The sequence below is a fragment of the Engraulis encrasicolus genome, chromosome 24, assembly GCF_034702125.1.
Source record: "Engraulis encrasicolus isolate BLACKSEA-1 chromosome 24, IST_EnEncr_1.0, whole genome shotgun sequence".
Taxonomy (NCBI): Eukaryota; Metazoa; Chordata; class Actinopteri; order Clupeiformes; family Engraulidae; genus Engraulis; species Engraulis encrasicolus.
In genome coordinates this window covers 33,445,266-33,467,765 of record NC_085880.1, presented here as the reverse complement: position 1 = coordinate 33,467,765, position 22,500 = coordinate 33,445,266, and the positions used below count along the sequence as shown (strand labels likewise).

At 46.7% G+C, this 22,500-nt stretch overlaps 1 protein-coding gene across 8 annotated transcripts in view; it reads right to left on the bottom strand.

Annotated features, from left to right (window-relative positions):
• The window catches only part of tacc2 (transforming, acidic coiled-coil containing protein 2), a 138,231-nt gene that overhangs the window by 63,445 nt on the left and 52,286 nt on the right, over positions 1–22,500 (bottom strand). For all 8 annotated transcript variants that reach the window (XM_063191840.1, XM_063191844.1, XM_063191845.1 and 5 more), the window contains 2 exons: positions 22,267–22,383; positions 8,730–9,278 (listed from right to left, as the gene is read on the bottom strand). In XM_063191840.1, coding sequence (XP_063047910.1) covers positions 8,730–9,278; positions 22,267–22,383 — 666 coding nt within the window. The remainder of the gene's footprint in view (positions 1–8,729; positions 9,279–22,266; positions 22,384–22,500) is intronic.

Below are 22,500 nucleotides of genomic sequence, written 5' to 3'. Positions count from 1 at the left end.
ATCCTAGAGCCACACACACACAGCACATCACAGCACAGTACAGCAAAGTACAGCAGCCTTGGCTTAGAACTGCTGGGAGTGCACACACGGAGACGGATGGAGGAAATTGGAAAATTAATTTTTCAAACGATGCAGCCACCGTAAGATATTTCTGTGGCAGGTTTTCTGAAAGATTCATAAACCTTGACCTGAGGAATTTAGGTCGACTCAACTTCCGCGCTGCACTTAGAAATGTAGAGATGCACAGTGTGTGTGTGTGTGTGTGTGTGTGTGTGTGTGTGTGTGTGTGTGTGTGTGTGTGTGTGTGTGTGTGTGTGTGTGTGTGTGTGTGTGTGTGTGTGTGTGTGTGTGTGTGTGTGTGTGTGTGTGTGTGTGTGTGTGTGTGTGCGTGCGTGCGTGTGCGTGCGTGCGTGCGTGCGTGCGTGCGTGCGTGCGTGCGCGTGTGCGCGTTTGCGTGTGTCCATTTGTGTTCATTGAGTGCATAGTATATGTATCATGCACAATGGTTATGTGGGTACAATGGGCACAATGCATTTGTAATTGACTCATGTGAGTGTCTGGATGTGTTTGCATGAGTTTTAATTATTTGTATGGGGGGGATATGTTTCTAGCTACTGTATTCAGCTCCTACTCTGTTGGTCTACACCAGTGATTCTCAAACTTTTTCAGACCGAGGACCACTTTGTCCCCCCAAAAATGTTCAGGGACCACCTGTCAACCGAATTGGTGCTAATTTGACACTGCTAATTTCAATGCAGATCACTTATTTTTTACTCACATGTATTATGTGGTTATTGTGATGAAAATAAGACTTCAGCTATGCTTATCTTTGTAATAATGTTACAAATAAAGCCTACTGCTAGCTTGTCTTGGAAAATTAGAAATCCCTGTACGGACCACCTGAGCTGTGTCGCGGACCACTAGTGGTCCCCGGACCACACTTTGAGAATCACTGGTCTACACAGTGTTTTTCATTAGAGCTACTGAATGCACCTACCAAAGAGCCCCATCCAAATGCCCTTTTTAATCTCTTAATGCAATGGACCCATGCCATAGAAGCCCTTGGAAGGGGCAAGCCAACCACCCCCATTCCTACTCCCCCTCTGCCTTAAATACACCTTACGGCACTGCTAATGTGATGAGAGACCAAGTCCTCAAAGTAAGTCTTGTCTCCTGACCCAGACCAGCTCACAGCCCCACCCTCTACACCCCACCACACCTTGCTGCATTACTGAATTACTCCCAATTTGATGGGAGACACCCACTCCTCATCGTAAAACCTTAGCAGGGGAAATTCCACCCGTGCCAGCCACCATTTTCAAAAATACACTAGGATTCAAGGATTCAAGAATTTATTGTCATTGTCAAAAAGGCAACGAAATTGTGTTTGGGGTACAATACTTAGTAGTAGCAGGTTTCCAAGTAAAGTGCAAAACGAGGTAAAAGTGACACCAGTGCTTGACCCCCCCATCCCGCTTAAAGTGCAGCAGAGATTAAGTGCATAATACGACACCCCATCTCCCAACCCCCCCCCCCTCTCTCACACATGCACGTGCGGACGCGCACTACACTGTGATGCAGGGGTGGGGAACCTTTTTCATTCGAGGGGCCACTTCAAATTTTATGAAGGGCCGTACTATGAACACAAAGAAACCTTTACAAAAGACTACACTTTCACTAGTCCTGTGAAAATATATCGTAGCCCCTTAATGCGCACCGTACCTCCAGTGGCACGTTGTAATAGTCATTGAAATGTACCTACCATAGCACTACAATACTATGACACACCACAGGCCCTTTAGTAATGCACCACGACTTGGTCATTACCATACTGGTAACAATAAATGTATAAAGCCGCGTTTTAAGGGGTTAATTGTACTGCAAATGTAAAATCTTAGATTGCTTTACAAAGCATGTCCCATTTCATGGGAAACTGCATAGGGACCGGATAAGACGGACTCAAGTTGCCGTAAATGGCCCGCGGGCCATAGGTTCCCCACCCATGCTGCAATGCTTTACTGCATTACATATGATTTGATGAGAGGGACCCAGTCTTCATAACAAGCTATAGGAGTATTTCCACCCACCCATATCCACCAACATGCCACTATGCATTATTCCATTACTGCATTACTGCAACACCCCTAATGTGATTGGAGAGACCCAGTCCTCATAAAGTAAACTTTGACAGGGGGGAGTTTCAACCGCTCTCAGAAAACCCTTCATCCCTCTACTCCCCCAATTACCCCTCTCTTACTGCATTACCTTGGATGTGATAGGAGAGACCGTGTCTGTCTAGGGGAGGAAACAGCCCCAAAGCCACACCATCTTAATGCAGACAAGGGGAATCCGATGAGACAAGTTTGTGTCAAGCAACTCACTCACATCCCAAGGTCACTGGGGCAGGCCATGCGATAAAACTGTTGGGTCTGCCACACTGCCTATGCAAAACATATATTTCATATCCTTTTAATGTTGATAGTCATGATAATTTACATGTAACTGGTGATAATTATCATCCTCCTTTATCCCCCCTTCAATGATGAGTTTCGATAAGCCTTGCACAGCGCTGTATTCGTCAACCTCTGCCTGCCGTGAAAGACATATACACAAAGAGAGTGCTATCTAGGGCCCATAACATTCTCAAAGACCAGTCACACCCAGGATATGGACTATTTAAAAAAATGAGATCTGGAAGGCGACTGTGCTGTCACAGAGCTAGAACTGAAAGACTGAGAAAGAGCTTTTTTCCTCATGCCATTTGCTTACTGAATTCCTCCTAATTACTTTGATTGAACACACACACACACACACACACACTCACACACACACACACACACACACACACACACACACACACACACACACACACACACACACACACACACACACACACACACACACACACACACACACACACACACACACACACACACACACACACACACACACACAAACTTTTATTTTTATTTTTATTTTATTTCTTCTTCACCCTTCTTCTGCACACTTGTTTTGCAACGGCCATGCATTTCATTACAAGTGACACGAAAGTGTCTCTATGTACATGACAAATAAATATCCTTGAATCCTTGAATCCTTGAATCCTTGAACAAGACAGTAAATCCTATTTGGCCTTATTGGCCGAAATGCGCAGACATTTTAGACAAGTAAACAAGACTGCAACCTTGTAATAAATAACAACTGAAAAATTGACTGCCATGGGTTTACTCTACCAGACATCTGACAGGTCCTACACCCATGAGCAACACAGAGAAAAGGAGAACACTCTGAAGCTAACACAAAAGGGGTTCCACGCGCTTCTGTTTCTTCATCTGGTGCATCAACAGGAGGGAGACGGGAGGGAGACGAGAGGGAGAGAGGACTCTGATGAAGATGGCTTTCCATCGAAACGTTAGTCCCTAACATGTTGGGCACTTGAATTAGTTCAATAAAGACGCTTTTGCACACCTCTGTAGTTGGGCAGGTGCGTAGGATGTTATCCCAGCGGGGTTGTCAGTCAAGTGCAAAGAAATCCCGCACACTGTCCATTCCACCAACAAACTTTAATACAACGTTTCGGTCATCTGAAGAAGGTCGGATGACCGAAACGTTGTATTAAAGTATTAAACTTTTATACAACGTTTCGGTCATCCGACCTTCTTGAAGAAGGTCGGATGACCGAAACGTTGTATTAAAGTTTGTTGGTGGAATGGACAGTGTGCGGGATTTCTTTGCACGTGCACTTGAAGTAAAAAAGAAATACCATCCCATCTGTGCTGCTCTGGCGTCTTCTCTTCGTTCAACACTCTGAAGCTGTTTACTTTGTATCAATCAGCCTATTTGTTTTACTTCCCTCATCCCTCAATCACCCTCATTTATGTAGCTAATGGCTCTCCTTCCACAGACAGGGCCTCTGGGCAGCAGAGATGAGGTCATGGGGGATCTGGGAGCCCTGGGGGGGTAGAGCAGCTGGCCTCTGTCAGGCGACTACCCCATCAGCCACTTGCTGCTCAAATCACCATTTAGCCTGATCTGATTATCTACCACTGCTGTAGAGGCAGCGTTTCTGCATTTGTTTAATTTAAACCTCATTTGCCTAAACATCATCTATGCATGTTTTCAAATAGAGTTGATTCAGCCTATATATGAAAGTCAGTTCAGGGCATCGGTCATGGGGGAGCATGGAGGATAGTGCAGGTTCACTTCATGCTATTGATAGATGTATTCAAGAGTCAAAGGTTCCGATTCAAAAAGCTTAATTGTCTAATATGTTGCCCTATTAGAGCCCCATTGGCTCTTGGTCCCCTTGGGCCTGGGCCCAGTAGGACCAGTAGGCCCAGTAGGCCCAGTAGGCCCAGTAGGACCAGTAGGACCAGTAGGACCAGTAGGCCCGTGCAACAATCCATCTTTGGATGTGTCTGGATGTGTCTGGATGTGTGTGTGTGAGTCCAATTTTCCATTTTTTCTCCAAACTCCACGTCTGACAGTTGCTCCAGAATACAGTACGTAGATGTCGAATGACCTCTATTGTTTCAGTTACAGCTATTTTGCCCTCACTCTTCCAATAACCTTTCTGACTATGAGTTGTTCTAAAATCTTCTCACGTCTGAAGAAGGGTGTTCACCTGAAGTGTTTATTATTATTAAGTAAAAAGTAGGAGCAGAAAAATCCTGGTTGAAGCCAACTTTATTATTTTTATCTTGTCATTTGGTTGTCCTGCTCCCAGGTCGATAATTTTTGGATGTGCAGGCTTTAAACTACCCCTTAAATCTTTTCCTCCTCACAGATTCAGCAAGAGACTGCAGCTGCAGCAGCAGCAGCAGCAACTTAATGGCCACAGCCTTGCACTAACTGGAATGCAGTCAGCTTACGCATGTACTTGCAAATAAGGTTGAGGTGAAAATGCATGGAAGAGGAGGAGAGCTAGCTGTGCACAGCACAGAAGTAGGGCTGAGTGTGACTGAGAGTGATAAAGCATTCCCAGCTCATTCGCTGCAGGGCCCTAAATAGCTTCTAATGTGCCTGTCACTCCCCATCTCCGCTCAGCAGTACCAAGCTCATATCTAACTTGAACTCTAACTAACTGTCGCAGCTCTTCTGTGTTAGAGATGTCTGGCCCATTTGGGTTGTGGGGTATGGGGAGGGGATGGGGGGGTTCAGTAAATCTTGCGATGCCCAAAGCGAAGCTGTGGAGAGTAGATGGGCTCTGCTCTGTACGCTTAAATAATGCATGCAATGCCTCTGTCAGTATGGCTGTAAATAGCTCAGAGTAGAGCACAGCATGGCCGCAGAGGGTTCTCAGTAGTACAGCATTGCACACAGCGCACTGACAGAAGTGGTGGGAAAGTGTACGGCAAACACTGTTACACTACTGCCATCTGGTGGTCAAATGAAATATTGCATGGATGTTCCAAGTCACTGATGCAGCTTCCAGCATCACTGACTCATCAGCTTGTGGCTAAGCAATTAAACATCACTTTGTGTTGTCAGGCAGGCGGCTGAGGAGATTACCAGACATCCTTAAAAATGACCTCATTTCCTGTCTTTTCTTCTTGCAGCAAAGACTTGAAAAGTTGCAAGAATTATTCACAGAAAAGAATCATACTACTGCTGGCAGCAAGGAAAAGGAGCATCATTTCTCGCCATTAAGCTACTGAACAAAAGCAATAACCATATTGCCGATGGAGCATAATGCCAGTAAGCACAATTAAGCATATTCCCTATGCACATTGCGTACCACTTAGCAAGCACTTTATCCAAAGTGATATATGCTCTAGTTAAGTGGATTAATGTACTGTTAGCTGCCTTGCTCAAGGACACTCAAGACATTCCGCCTATGAGAATTCAAACCAGCAAACCCTCCCCTTCTCTTCAATCCCAAGACCAGCTCTCTAACCATTACCACAGCTGTATAACCAGCTGCATGAGAACATGGCCAAAAAAAGAGATTAATCTTGAAAACATGGGCAGCAGGGGCATTGAGCATCATAAACCGCCGTTAAACCACTGAACAAAAGTAATAAGCATATTGCCCAAGGAGCATATTACCACCCGGTGCTGCAGGCATAAAGGAGCCTGTATTCCCATCCTTCATCAGAGAGGACCAGCCCAGGCTCAGCACAACTACAGCACAGCATCCATATCCCCACCACAGCAGAGCATCCCAACCACACCCCACTCCATCCGACCATACCACCGCAAAATATCCCCATCCTACTATGGCACACCGAACCAAAGTATGTAGGCCTACATGTGTATATGTACAATATGTATGAATAAAATATGTATAAAAATGAATAACATCTACCTACCACCACTGCTATGATGCTTTTGTCATGACAATAGTCTCTGAAGCTTTTTTATCAATCACAACTTCAGTCACAGAGGAAGTCAACTGAACATTTCCTTTCTAGATTCATATCTGTGATACTGAGGCAAGCCAAGCAAGCATCTCCAGTGTAAAATCAGAGCTTGCCCATCCCAGTTTGCCATTATTATTAGTCTGCCGCTGCAGTGCATATGGACAATAACCGTCCAGAGCATATTGGGGTTTTTATATTGTCATCATAATATGACTCACGGGGACATCTTAATTTAATATTTCCTTGCCGAGGCAAATGGAGCATTGGACTGGGGCAGAGTGGAGCGTGCTGTCTAGCCTTGTGTCTGCCTTTGTGTCTGCCTTTGTGTGTGTGTGTGTGTGTGTGTGTGTGTGTGTGTGTGTGTGTGTGTGTGTGTGTGTGTGTGTGTGTGTGTGTGTGTGTGTGTGTGTGTGTGTGTGTGTGTGTGTGTGTGTGTGTGTGTGTGTGTGTGTGTATGCCCACGTCTGCTGCCAGTCTGCCCAGGAAGTCGAGGCACGTCCTCAGGTTGTCTCAGAATAGAACATTCTAGAATGGTAATGTAATGGGGAAAATAACTAAAGGAGGGGGGTAGCAGATGAAGGGACGGGCAGAAAGAAAAAGCTTGTGCGTGCGTGCGTGCGTGCGTGCGTGCGTGCGTGCGTGCGTGCGTGCGTGCGTGCGTGCGTGCGTGCGTGCGTGCGTGCGTGCGTGCGTGCGTGCGTGCGTGCGTGCGTTTCAGTATGTGTGTGTGCGTGCGTGCATGAGTGTGTGTGTGTGTGTCTGTTTCTCTGTCTCTCTGTGTTTTGTTTAGTTGTGGTATGACTCAGTATTGTGCGGCATCTTCTTTATTTTCTTTGATATTTGGCCAGTGGCTAGTACCTCAAAAAGACTTTATTGGTGTGTGATACCTTCTTTTGTTCTAAATGACTCAGCATTACCATAGCAGATGCCAAAACAGAACAAAGACAGACAACAACAATATAATGTCCCACATGGGCCTTATATAGAAGCCCCCACAAAAAACATCACCTTCATTAGCCCATACAGCTGTCAGATATCATAAACCCATAGTGTGGGAGGTACTGTATGAGGCAATGGAAAAAAACACTCTTGAACGACTAAACAAGCCTCTTCTGACCAAGGTCTTCCTGTGCAGTACAGACCTTCAGTCTCGGTCTTCAACCAACTAGCTCAAGCCAACTGCGGTAGGCTATGGGAAACAGGCTACGCCGTGAGCTAGATTCCTTTTAATTTCCTTTGAGACCAATAAAGTATAAAAGAAATGAAGTCGGTCCATCACCATACCTCAGGCAATTGCCTTAACGCTCGTCTTATCTTTGGAGGCGTCGGGGAGGCGTTTTACTACTGTAACATTCTACCAAGCTGAGCCAGTTGGCATCCATTGCATCGTTCACTTCCATCAGCATATCCAGAAATACTTCTCATGCTTAGCCAGCGCAGTTCAGCCAGCATAACCATAATAACAGAAGGACTCAGGGAAGCCGAGGGGGGGGGGGGGGGGGGGGGCAAAGGGGACAGTTGTCCCAGGCCCAGAGAGAGGGAAGGTCCAGAACTGGGTCTTCATTACGTTGGATGTGGCCCTTTCATATGACTTAGTCCCAGGCCTGACCAAAGCTGTCAGCAACCCCATAAGAGCCTACCACCATCTACATTTGAATATAAAACCCTTTGGTAACACTTTATTTTAGGGATACATCTATTAGCACTAATACATACAATGTTCCTGTATAAGTAACTTGTGAGGCATGTACAAAACAAAATCAAACATTTGTTAGGCATGTATTCGCAAATGTCTTGTTCATGCACAATAAGGGATTTATTACCAATTTAACCTTAGTAAGGACCTAGTAGGCCTTAGCATTTGCTTAGTACATGCCTTACAAGGTACTTATGCAGGCATTAACATTGTATGTATTAGTGCTAATAGATGTATCCCTAAAATAAAGTGTTACCAACCCTTTTACTGGATACTGTTACCAAATCAGTCTAGAATGAGAGCAGCCAGCACGCCTGCCAGTCTTCAAAACCAAGCAGCAGCAAACATTTAAATGGTTTTTTTATAGGGAAGGAAACAGAATGGCATCACTCACTCTGCACTCAGTCTCCATTTCTGATTCCAAACCAGGAAATTACAGTCCTGTGTTTCAAAATTGACAGCTGAAAATACTTCAAACCCATTGAACCACGTTGTGTCCACTGATGGGCAGCCTGGATTCAGAAACTACAATCCAGTGCCACATATTCCAAACGACCTGGTTTTACCTGACCAACTTTACTAATTGAACAGGTAAAACCAGGTTGCCCATCACTGGTTGTTTCAGGATGTGCAGTCATAGGAAAAAACAGCAGAGAAGTAAAGACGTTTACCTGGCTGGGGGAGCAGGACAAGGAGGTGGGGGAGGAGGGAAGTGCCGGTCCTGGGTGCTGGGAGGTGGTGGTGGAGGAGGTGGTGGGACAGGAGCAGGATCGGGAGGTAGACAAGCAGGCACAGCTAACACAGGAGACCCAGGTGCATCGAGAGCAGGTGGCTGGGGCCACTCCTGATCTTGACTACTGGGAGGAGGTACAGGAGGTGGAGAAGTAGGAGGTGGTGGAGGAGGAGGAGGTGGTTGTGGTTGTGGTACTGACGATACCCTGGGAGGAGGTGATGGAGGAACACGGCGTGCCTGAGGAGGACGTGGTGAGGCGGGGGGAGAGGGGATGGGCTCCGCAGCTGTGGCAGGAGGAGGAGGTGCGATTCTGTCCGGAGGGGTGGGGGGAGGTGTGGGGAACTCGGCCGCGTCTTGGAGGAGGTGAGCGGGAAGGGGGGGGGAGGGGGGGAAGACGTGGAGGTGGGGTTGGTCGCCTGGTGGGGGGAGGCGTGGGGAGGCAGGAGGGATGGGTGCGCTCCTCTCAGCAGGAGGGGGTGGGAAGGACCTGTGGGGGTGAACAAGACAGGGTAGGTAAACGTGGAGTAGAACACAGGGAACAGAACAGTGAAGATAGAACTCTGGGTGTAGAACTCTGGGAGTAGAACACTGGAAGTAGAACACTGGGAGTAGAACACGGGAAATAGAGCACTAGAACAGCTGGTTAAGCCATGGTTATGACTGTGCATGACTATACAAATAAACAGGCACATAGACATGCGTACAAATACACAGACACAGACAAAGACAATACAGACATAGATAGGCCTATAGACACACACACATAATCATGCACATAATGTGATTATCATCATAATAGATGATGTGTGTGTGTCAGATCATGCCTCCCGTGTGTGTGTCAGTGATGTCTGAGCATGTTAACAGAAGGCACCTCCGTCTGAGTTACTACCCCCAGCCGTGGGCACTGGGAAGTCAGTTGGCAGCCTATCCAGCCAACCTCCATCAACATGCAGGCCATATGTCTGACAGACCCACAGACACACACATCCATACTGCACTACACCCACAGCCTTTCACAACAATCATACCCCAGACACACACCCCACCTCTACTACATCCATCCCCCTCCACCTCCCTCTATAGACCTACAACCCCCCCCTGCAGTTCATCCTAGTCAGGGTGGCGTAGGGTATCAGTGTGTGTGAAGGATGACAAATTGATGGAGAGTGGAGAGGAGTGCTGTGTCTAGCTAGTGCGTTGGCAATGGGCACCTCAGTAGAAAGCTGTCTGACATCCAACCAGCCCTAGACCAGCCTCTATCAAACAGCTGGCCCCTGGTCTGACACATACCCTTTCCACCCCTACAAGTCCCCCCACCCCACCCTTCATCCACACACACCCTCAACCATCCACAACATCCATATACTCTTCCCACTCCCCCAACTCGCCCCGCCCCCACTGCTCCACCGGCTTAACCCTTTACTCCAACTGCCAGTCCTCCACCCCTCCACCCTTACACCCCTCACTCCCCTCTGCAGTTGCTCCTGATTGGGGGGAGTGAGGAGGTTGTCTGGGGTCGGGAGGGGCTGAAGAGGTTGGTGGTGGATAGGGGGGGGTGGCTGCCACCACTTGTGTGTAGCTAAAAATACACTCTACACTCCAAGCACACACGGTTGCCGTAGAAACACTCCCTCAACAACTGTGCATAGCTCAGCTCAGCTCCGCTCAGCTCTGGACGGATGGTCAGCTGGCTGCCTGGTTAAAGCATGTGACCTCCACTTCATCACACACTGTCTGCTCTGAGCATGTGATCTTCATCACCGGCTGCCTGGCTGGTTTGTGTATGTCAGGCTTGTACGAAATTCCGAATTGACTGAATTTCAATTCAAAATAATGCCATAATACGAACACTAGGTGGTGCCATTACCTTGAATTTCTTTGAATTTAATCTACACCACCCATTGAAAGTACATAGAACACCACCACCTAGTGTTCGCATTATGGCATTACTTTGAATTGAAATTCTTTCCATTCGGAATTTCGTACAAGCCTGGTGTATGTACAGTAAGTAGGCTACATGTCCTCCTCATGTGCCCCCAGCTTGCCCATCTCCTGACAGGAAAAACCTGGCAGAAAAATCACTATGGGCGTTTTTCCAAAATAAAATGTCCCTGGTGGTTCATCATGTCACAACAGTCTATGCTGATTGTTTTCACCACCCATGATCACTGAAAGAGAGGGGGAAGTTCAGTACAGTAATATAAGGTGCAGCAGAGCACCCAGTTTGAGTTTGCATGAATTCCACAGCCATGGTGAGAGACATGGGGTGCATCCCAATATGTGACCTTGCCTCCTCCACTTGCCTCCTCCACTTGCTTCTCGTCATGATGACATCACTGACAACAGCATTATATTTCAATATCTTGCAAAAGCTCAATTGTAAAGTCTTTTTCTCATTTGCAATTGGGATGGTGAATGAAAAACAGTCCCTCAAAAGTTGTTGTGGCGAGGCTGACAGCTGGGAAACTTTATCGTTTTCTCCACGGAGGAGGGGACAGGAGGCGGGACGAGGAGACAAGCACAAGTGGAGGAGGCAAGGACACATATTGGGATGCACCCATGCTTTACCTAGCACAGGGTGCTGCTACAGCTAGGCCAGGTAAATTCTTGCTGTGTACCTAAAATGTCGCCCGTAACTGGAGGTATCATCTAGGGCAGTGTTTCCCAACCTTTTTTCTCTCGCGTACCCCCTAAGCCTCTAAGTTGTGCCATGAGTACCCCCTAAGTTCTATATCACTTTCTCTATCCCAATGTCCATACATTTGTTATTGTAGTAACATTTTTCCAAGTACCCCCTGCAGTGTGCTCGCGTACCCCTAGTGGTACACGTACCCCTGGTTGGGAAACACTGATCTAGGGGGCAGATAGCTAGCAGGGCTTTCATCAATGCTTTCCATTGTTTGACTCAACAACGAATCCAAACATGGAAGTTCGGAAGATCGCCCCTCGCAGTTTTGCCAAGATTGCACTGCACACGCACGTCTTGTGTGAGGTGTTCTCCTGCGCACAAAATGTACATAAAACTTGCGTGGCAATGCCTTGCCCTTACCCTCTCACTGTACCAGTCAGACGACCTTGATTTTCCCAGCCCAGCACTTATCTAGGCCTGCACCACCCATACCACCTGCTTTGTTTTGCCTATCAGTCTGGATAGGTGGCATTGCCAAACATTTCAGAATTCTGGAGCTGGAACATTTCTAGCACATGTTCCCATGGACCATGGCCATTGCATCTTCCAGCACAGCATGACTCAAAAGCTCATTAATGTGATAGTGAGAGTGAGAGAGAGAGGACCTTGCTGTACTCTGCTCAGCACGGCACCTAGTCTGGTTTGCTACCAAGACAGGGGGCAGGACCTTTCCTTTAACAACAATACAGCCCAGCTGACAGTAGGGCTATCTGAATCCTGTAGGCCTTAGCAGTAGCTATCACTCGTCCTGACCAGTAGTTTCCACGCAGAAAGCCAGACGATTAGTGAGCACAGTTCGGATGTACTACAGCACCATCATTTACACAACCCTTGAACCAGATCGGTCGCTGGGCCGCTGATGGCACCAATGACTGTTCAGTTGTCGGCCTCCCACAGACTTCTGGGATAGTGACGTTGTAGCAAAGTAGTAACCATCGTTTGCTATACTGCAAATATGACTGGATATAAAAAGTCATCTGCGTACCGTTTGCCTCCTGGTATTCAAATGTACTACATAGTCTGTTCCTTATTTTTGAATTCTACTGTACATAGGAAGGCAGTAGGGACTTTCGGATGCAGCCTTGGAGACAGAAAAGAAAGGGAAGGGTCTTTTCTTTCTCAACAAAGAAGAGTAGAGCACAGCACCCATATTAGAGCCCTATCTCACGCCTTTCGTAAAGTCTTCACGAAAATAATATATTAATTTTCGTGGTGCATTCACGTTATTGCCCGCCTTTCGTAAAGTCTTCACGAAAATAATAGATATATAGAATTTTCACGCTGCCTATTCACTTGAATTGCCCCACTGCTGCTATGGTTATCCAAATGTCTGCAGGGGCGGGGAGGGGGTGCTGACAGAACACTGCTGATACACTCGGGACTCACTAATTCGACGCCCTTTCGGTACTTACGCCTTATGTCCCCTAAACCTAAACCTAAACCTAACCCTAACCCTAACCTTAACCCTAAACCTAAACCTAACCCTAACCCTAACCTTAACCCTAACCTTAACCCTAACCTTGACCCTAAACCTAACCCTAAATTGCTTGTTTGAAATGTTTGATTACCATGTGACAGTAGGCTACCGAAAGGGCATCAAACTAGTGGGTCGCTAGGCAACAGTCGGGCAATTCAAGTGAATAGGCAGCGTGAAAATTAATCTATTATTTTCGTGAAGACTTTACGAAAGGCGGGCAATAACGTGAATGCACCACGAAAATTAATATATTATTTTCGTGAAGACTTTACGAAATGAGTGAGATACGGTTGCATATTAGCAGCCGGAGGGGTAGAGGGCAGGGAGCAGTACTCAGGCTAGCTGTAAGAGGAAGGAGAGGGTAAGGTACAGGCCAGCCTTCTAAAAAAGAACATGGCCGAACAATAACAAACAGCTCACTCCGTCACCAGGGACCGTAACCATGGTGCTGCTCACACTGTGAGAAAGAGACCGAGAGAGCAAGAGAGCAAGAAAGGGAGCTTGGAAACAAGAGCAAGGGGAAGATGGCTGTAAGCAATTTGGGGAGAGAGAGAGAGAGAGAGAGAGAGAGAGAGAGAGAGAGAGAGAGAGAGAGAGTAAGCGACAGAGACATAAATAGAAGAGTGGAGAGGAAGAGAGAAAGACTGACAGACATGAGGATGAGAATGAGGGGAGAAAGTAGAGTTTGAATGAGAGAGAGAGAGAGTTAGAGAGATAGAGAGTCAGAGAGAGAGAGAGAGAGAGAGTGTGTGTGTGCAAGAGAGAGAACGTCTGCGAGAGAGAGCTGATGTTCTTAAATGTCTAATGATTTTAAATGTCCTTAATATTGTTATGTTATTCAATCAAACCTGAAATAAATTGGATTGAATTGAGAGAGAGTGAGAGTGAGAGCAAGAGAGAGGGAGAGAGAGAGAGAGAGAGAGAGAGAGAGAGAGAGAGAGAGAGAGAGAGAGAGAGAGAGAGAGTGCAAGAGGCAGCTTGTGCGAGAAAGAGAGCGTGTGCAAGAGAGAGAGAGAGAGAGAGAGAGAGCAGCAGCAAAGAAACCCAGACAGACACACAGCGGTATTGTGTGGTGATGTCATTGTGAGCGGTCAGGTACAAGGGCTGCTTTATGTTGCTGCAGGGATGGGGATGGGGATGGGGATAGGGATGAGGATGGGGATGGGGATGGGGACGGGGATGTGGATGGGGATGGGGATGGGGATGGGGATGGGGATGGGGATGGGGATGGGGATGAGGTTACGTTGGTACAGACCAGTCTCACATCTGGACGGCTCCAGTTAAACAAGCCTTTATAGGGAGCACGGCAGAAATGCTAGACAGCAAGAAATGAATTGACTGTTATACATAAGACCAAGTTACAGGCTATTATTGCATTTGCTTGAGTTACAGTTGCCATTTATAAATGAAACAAAATGTTTTTTTGTGGTAAATGGCTACATATTGAGTGCAGTGGAGCGATGGCAGACAGCCCATAATGACAAGAAAGAGGCCTCAGGCTAAGAGACAGCTCATTGCCCCTGCATGGAGTGGGTGCCATTATGGGGAACAAATAACAATCTTGCTCATCATCACAGACAGACACATAAACACACTGACACATACTGTAGGTCCACAAGCACACAAACTGCAGGAGCGCAAACACACACACAAACGAACAAACACACATATGTGCACACACAAACACACACACACGCACGCACACACACACACACACACACACACACACACACACACACACTCACACACGCGCGCACGCACGCACCTACACACGCACACACACACACACACACACACACACACACACACAAACACACAATGGAGGGGGCACAAAGAGATTGTGAGAGGGAAGGAGAAAAGAAGACAACAGAACTATTACTGTGGCCAATTTTCCAGATACAGCTGGTGGAATAAGAACAACTCTAACTGCAAATCTAACTGTGCAGACAGCCTAATGGCAAACAGACTGCAGGTAAACAAACTAATGCCTACAGACTAGACTTGGCACAACACCGGCTTATAAAACGGGCAACAACAATACAACTGCTGCATATAGCTTGTATTTTAGCCCATCGCTTTCTCCCTCTCTTTCTCTCGTTCTCTCTTCCTCTCTTTCTCGCATTCTCTCATCACTCTCTCTCTCAGTATTCATCTTTCTCTCTTTCTCTCATCTCTCTCTTTCCTTTTCACTAATTTTCTCATCCATCTCTCTGTCTGTCTGTCTCTCTCTCTCTCTCCCTAGGTCTCTCCCTCTCTCTGTCACACACAGACACACAGACACACAGACACAGACACAGACACAGACACAGACACAGACACACACACACACACACACACACACACACACACACACACACACACACACACTCCCTGAATGTCTTAATGACTACCAGGTACAGTACAAGCTAATTACGCTGCGATTCAGCAGGGAAACGCAAATGAGGCGTACTCTGTTTTTTTTCCTTTTAAACTTTTTTCTCCCTTGCACAGACTGCTGATCTGCCTTTTCTTTCAGAAAATGTTCCATTCAAGTGCTGAAACAGTCATATCCAAATTATTATTCCTCTATCCTGTGTGTGAATTTGCAATAGGCTGCTTTGTTCCCTCCTCCGACATCCTAGAGCCCATCATTGATAACCATGGTAACTATTCCTCAGAGCAACTCACTCAGCATTCTGTTACCGTGCCAACCACCTCAGCTTGTAAAGGCATTGGGATTTGTAAGTGTGATGAGTCATGGCAAACAACATTTATTATTCCTGTCAAGGTCGTTTCAGGTTAAAGACCCGGCAGTATGTGAGTACACCCACATTAAAACACAAACCGTTTGTAGGCTACCAAAGGGAAATATCTCCAAAAGCTATGTAGCCTACTATATATCTGTGAATGTTGTATCGAAATGTTTAAAGCACTACGCATTAACTGGGACACTCCCGTGATACTAGGCTACTCTGCTAACATCGCAGCACACTGGGGTATGAAACTGGGCCGGTTCAGCAGAATTATATCATCGTGCCATAATGGTAATTATAGCAGTGGACCGTATTAGCATTACCCACTCACAGCTGCAGCCAGGCTCAGAAATGTGTGTGTGTGTGTGTGTGTGTGTGTGTGTGTGTGTGTGTGTGTGTGTGTGTGTGTGTGTGTGTGTGTGTGTGTGTGTGTGTGTGTGTGTGTGTGTGTGTGTGTGTGTGTGTGTGTGTGTGTGTGTGTGTGACCCTCCCTCCTGTCAGGAATGTCAAATTTCTGCGGTATAAAGGACTGTTTTGCAGCTGCCCCACACCCTGACAGCTGAGGTGGGTATGTGTGCACGGCTGCCTATGTGTGGTGGATATGGAAACATATACCCACACTCTTCTAATGCATTCTAATAATCTAAGGCTGTACTAACAACACTAGAAATAGCTTTTCTCGAAAGTGTTTTTGGTAACTATGTTAACAAATGTCCTTTCTAATGGGCACAAAAATGTAGGTGCTAGCTAGCCACGAGGAATGGGGCCAAAACTGTGTAAAGTCAAGTCAGCACAAAGTTGAGGAACAAGAAGCTAATGCATCATCGTGTCAAACTAATGGAAAACTTAATTTGTCCCTTTTCAGCCACTGATGAGCTAAATAGTGAAAACACCTGTGTTAAGACCTGTGTACACCAAGCGCAAACTATGCGACCTGAACGGCGGAAGTCATTATTTCTCTATGGAGGGAAGGAATATCTGGCTGGACTTTTACTTTCCCAATACACTCCTGACTGCACCAAAGTAGAATGGTTTGACATCCAATTCAATAAAATATTTCCATGAGGAGGTTAAGTTGCAGCTTGCAGAGAAATGTTTTTGGAGGCCAGGGAGGGGCAGGGGGCAAGTGAAAGTATGAGGTCTGTGTGTGTGTGTGCGTGTGTTTGTGCGTGTGCGTGTAGGTGCAGCGCGCGCGTGTGTGTGTGTGTGTGTGTGTGTGTGTGTGTGTGTGTGTGTGTGTGTGCGTGCGTGCGTGCGTGCGTGCGTGCAGGTGGATGGGTTCAGGCATGCAGGGCCTCAGCTCTCTCCAGATGTGTGCTTAAGTGCTTAAGCGAACACTCATGACACAGCACATTCACAACAGCACCCACGCATACACACAGAGGAGCTGACACACTCACTCACATGCATGTGCATACACAAACACACACTTGCATATACTCACACACACATGCACAGACAGACACACACACACACACACACACACACACACACACACACACACACACACACACACACACACACACACACACACACACACACACACACACACACACACACACACACACGCATACGCGCACACACACACACACCACTCACATACCATACTACTGCAACGTCAAAAGATGAACCACCCCACCGCTAGCCAAGGAGACACACATCATCCTGTCAAAACACACTCCTACTGCCTCAGCTGTCAGATGCCTGCACTCGCCCATCATACCAGGAGGAGGAGAAGGGAGAAGAGAAGGGAGGAGGAAGAAGAGAGAGGAGGAGGAGGAGGAAGAAGAGAGAGGAGGAGGAGGAGGAGGAGGAGGAAGAAGAGAAGGGAGGAGGAAGAAGAGATGGGAGGAGGAGGAAGAATAGAGAGGAGGAGGAGGAAGGAGGAGGAGGAGGAGGAAGAAGAGAAGGGAGGAGGAGGAAGAATAGAGAGGAGGAGGAGGAAGGAGGAGGAGGAGGAGGAAGAAGTGGGGGAGGAGGGGCAGGAGAAAGAGGAGGAGGTGGATAAAAACACACTCTTGCTGATGCAGTTTTCATCAGTAAGCACGCAACCATCATACCTCAAGATGAGGAGGAGGAGGATGAAGAGGAGGAGGAGGGTAAGAAGAAAGACGAGGCGGAAGATGGATAAGGAGGGGAGGAGGAGGAAGGAAGGGAGATAGAGAAAGGAGGACTAGGAGGAGGGGCGATTAGAAGAGGAAGGAGGAGGAAGGAAGGGAGATAGAGAAAGGAGGAGGAGAAAGGTGGAGAGGAGGAGAGGAGGAGAAGGAGGAGAGGAGGAGAGGAGGAGAAGGAGGAGAGGAGGAGGAGGAGAGAAGGCGAAAGTGACAGGGAGCCAACTGCAAAAAGTACACTCACTGTAATTTCCTTCCTCTCAACGCGCTGCTCGCAGGAAAAACAACAGCTTCCACAACCCCACCGCTGTCTTCACACACTTCCACTGTAACTCTTCATGTTCTCCAACAGGGCTACTTACTCCATTCAGAGTAACATTTTTAGTGTCAATTCAGCACTTGGAGAGTCAATTTCCACATTGGAGTATTCTACTCTGTAAGGGCTGAGGTAATGCTGCATTTGTCATTGTGTTCTGGAATCTCTGTCCTCTTCAAGAGTCTTTGGGCTTTTGGTTTACTTTTCTTGCTTTCTTTTCTTTTTCTCCTTTTCTAGCTCCTTCCTCTGCCTGATGCCTGTGTCTACTGAGGGCCACAGTAGATTGATAGTCTGTAAGCTCTGCCTGACAGCTGTGTGCGCTAACCAGAAACCCTGAAGCCTCATCAAAGGGGCGAGAAGAGACGAGAAGAGAAGGAGAAAGACAAACAGCTAGACACGCGGACACGTGTGTGTGTGTGTGTGTGTGTGTGTGTGTGTGTGTGTGTGTGTGTGTGTGTGTGTGTGTGTGTGTGTGTGTGTGTGTGTGTGTGTGTGTGTGTGTGTGTGTGTGTGTGTGTGTGTGTGTGTGTGTGTGTGTGTGTGTGTGTGTGTGTGTGTGTGTGTCTACCACATCCTCAAGACGTGAATGTGTGTGTGTGTGTGTGTGTGTGTGCGTGCGTGCATGTGCGTGTGCGTGCGTGTCTGTCTGTCTGTCTGTGTGCATCCCACCCACCACACAAGTGTGTATCCCAGCAGTTAGATGCATTTACCTCCTTCTAAGACCAGAGAGCATAGCGTTTGACTCACCCGGCGCCTGTGTCTGTGCCTGTGTCTGTCCTGAGTGTCCTGATCCAGAGAGAAGGCAGAGAGGAGCAGCAGCAGTTTAGCCATTCTCTCTGGACGCCGTCCTCAAAATACCAGACACACTTCACAGCCCTGATAGCCCTCTCTCTCTTTCTCTCTCTCTGTCACACACACACACACACACACACTCTCTCTCTCACTCTCACTCTGTCACACACATTCTCTCCCTCTCTGTCACACACACACACACACTTTCTCTCTCCCTTTCTGTCTCACACTCACTTACACACACCATCCCTCTCCCTCCCAGTCACTCTCTGTATCTCTGTCTGTCTCTCAAACTCTCACTCTCACTCTCATTGGCTCCCTATAACACACGCATACAAATTTAGTACACTCTCCATCTCTCTCTCTCTCAGACACACACACACACACAATGTAGTGATACACTATTAAATTCTCAGCTTAAGTGTGACCGCACCAGCACTCTCGCTCGGCACTGACAGGCCTCTTTCACTGACCTCATGTGTGAATGTGGGTGTGAAAAGTAAATACACACACATCCATACAGACATACAGGCATACAGCAGGACACACACACGCTCACGCACACGCACACGCACACGCACACGCACACGCACACGCACACGCACACGCTCACGCACACGCACACGCACACGCACACGCACTTACACACACAGACACACACACACACGTATGGACATACACATGGTGTGTCAGACTAAATTCCCTTCCGATACTGGAGACAGAAGGAATCTACACACAAAGAGAGTTGCCTCCAGCTGTGTGTGGTGGTGGTGGGCATGGCACAGGCACAGGCACTCCGGGCCGCACACATGCAGACTAAAAATAGCCCTTAGCCTGACACACATATGCAAGGGGACAACTTGGGAAGGAATGTCTCTGACACGCTCTTAAACGCTCTGCTCTGCTGTCATATTATCTTGCCTCTGCCTTTCACTCTCACACACACAAACACATACTGTACATACACATTCTCAGACACACACAGGTCCAGGTCTCCCACATACAGATGCAGATGACACAAACATGCACACACACATGCATGTGCGCGCGCACAGACTCACACACTCATACACACACACAGAAGCATACACACACACACACGCACGCACGCACGCACGCACGCACGCACGCACGCACACGCGCGCGCGCACACACACACACACACACACACACACACACACACACACACACACACACACACACACACACACACACACACAGTCTAAAACCATCTCCTATGAAGTGGGCTGAGGGGGGCATGATTGACAAGGACTAGTGTCACAGTGGCATGTGGTCAGTATAAGAGAAGCAGGCAGACAGACATATGGACAGACAAAGAAGAAGATAAGATGGGCACATTCCGGCTGAGACAGACAGACAGACAGACAGACAAACAGACTTACATACTGTAAAGACAGACAGACAGACAGGCAGGCAGACAGATAGTCAGGCAGAGAGACAGAAGAAGTGGAAGAAAGATAGACACATACAGCATACAGATAGACAGACAGGCAGGCAGACAGATAGACATACATGCAGACAGACAGGCAGACAGATAAGGAGGAAGAAAGATAGACATATTCACTTTGGCAGAAACAAAGATGTGGTTAGGGATATGAAAGGATGGGAAGACTGGGGACTGGGGGAGTGAGGAAGGAAGAAAAGGGAAGAGGGAGCGATTGCGTTGGCACTAATGACTAAAACAGGGGAACAAATGAAGACTAAACTGTTTTATCAGTCCTGGCACGGCAGATTAAAACAACAAACTGTCTCACACAGCTCTTGGCTTTCCAGGCACTCAAGTTTCGAGTCAACTGAGGCCACTCACAAATAAACAACACTTATGACCATCAAAGGATGATCTACTCTCGTGGATCTACATTCGACAGCTCTTACAGTATGAGGAGTAGAGGATGTCTTTTGGGGTTTTTTTCAAGAATTCTTAACTTTTGTTTTATTAGACAGATAATTATATAATGAATGTTCTGCAGATGACCAGGCCTATAATGGAGCATCACACAATGGAGTATTAAAATGTCTACAAAGAAACGTTGCTGGCCATTTTGTGTGTTTGTAATGGCAGAAATGTAAAATGAGAGCTACATGAATGCAGAAAGGCAAAATCCTTTCTTAGAACCTCTCTCTCTCTCTCTCTCTCTCTCTCTCTCTCTCTCTCTCTCTCTCTCTCTCTCTCTCTCTCTCATAACCCAAAACGACCATCACTGTCACGACTGCTTGGTTATCCTCCGGTGCTCCTCGTGATCTCCTAATCTCGCCCTGCCATTCACTTTAATACGTCTCCATGTTACTCCAGATGTTCCCTAATTGAGGATTAGACATGAAATAGTATTTTAATCCAATCCAATCTCCCATGTGTGTACGTGCGTTGTGGTTGAAATCTGTATCCGATTGTCCATTTGATATAAGCTTTTCCATAATACAAGGGACGGAAAAGATGGCTTTACTTCAGAGACAGAAATGAGAAAGCACATTCCATAACTCAATGAAAGCATACTTCTACTGTGTAAATGTATTGTAGTCTGTGGATGCGTGAAAGCAAACACATTCCATTTTCTCTTTGCAATATCCTTGAAGGCATCTCAATGAAACCGTATTTCTACTCTGTAAAACTGCATTTACTCTTTGGATGCGAGAAAGCACAGCCACATTCCATACACTGTTAGCACTGGCCTTGAAGGCCTGAGAGGATCAGAGATCTCTAGCCGGTTTAAATCCGACTAAGATTCTTTCCCAGACAAAACAGGCGGCCTGGAATTTGTTGTTTACCCCAGTCACAAACACTGTCTCCATCCACGTCTCTGAGTGATAATACAGTAGTGTGGTTAGTGGAAGCTTGCCTGACTGGGTCACAATGGACTTGGGAGTGTTTGTATGAGTAGAAGGCTATTACTTTATATAAGGATAAGGGATCTTTATAGAAATTCAAGACTTGACAGTGTCTAATGGGGTAAGACCCCCTTTGCAGTGTAATCACTACCAGCATAGTATAATAATTATAAGTCTTATACATTTTAATAAATGCACATAAAGTTGTTTCAATATTATGTTAATATCAAATAATAATGTAAAAGATCATACATTGGATTGTAATATCGTATAGTACCATAATATTAATAAATACAGATATATAGAACAAAATGCATTTTAGCATTAAACCATTCTTTATGGTTTGGATGTTTGAATCTGGGTAAACTACTATTCTATCAAAACATATAATTTAAAGTTAGTGAAACTGAACGTAGGTCGTTTAAACGTCTGATTGTCACCTGTAGATTTTTAAAAGCATTCTTTTTGAAGTATTGTCATTATTTACAGAAGCAGCTGGTGCACTCACCTGGAGTCGGGGTGGGTGTCCTCTGTGGGTTCGTCCAATGGTGGTGGGGGAGGGAACTCCTCGCTGGGGGTGCGGAACTCAAGGTCACCTTGAGGAGAGTCAAGGGCAGGGATCGGTCTGCAAGGTCAACAGGTGACAGACACAAGTGGAAGAAGAAGTGAAAAAAGGAACAGAGTCGATGTTAGCACTTAAATTCCAAATGTGAACGCCATACCCTTCCAGTACTACTGTAGT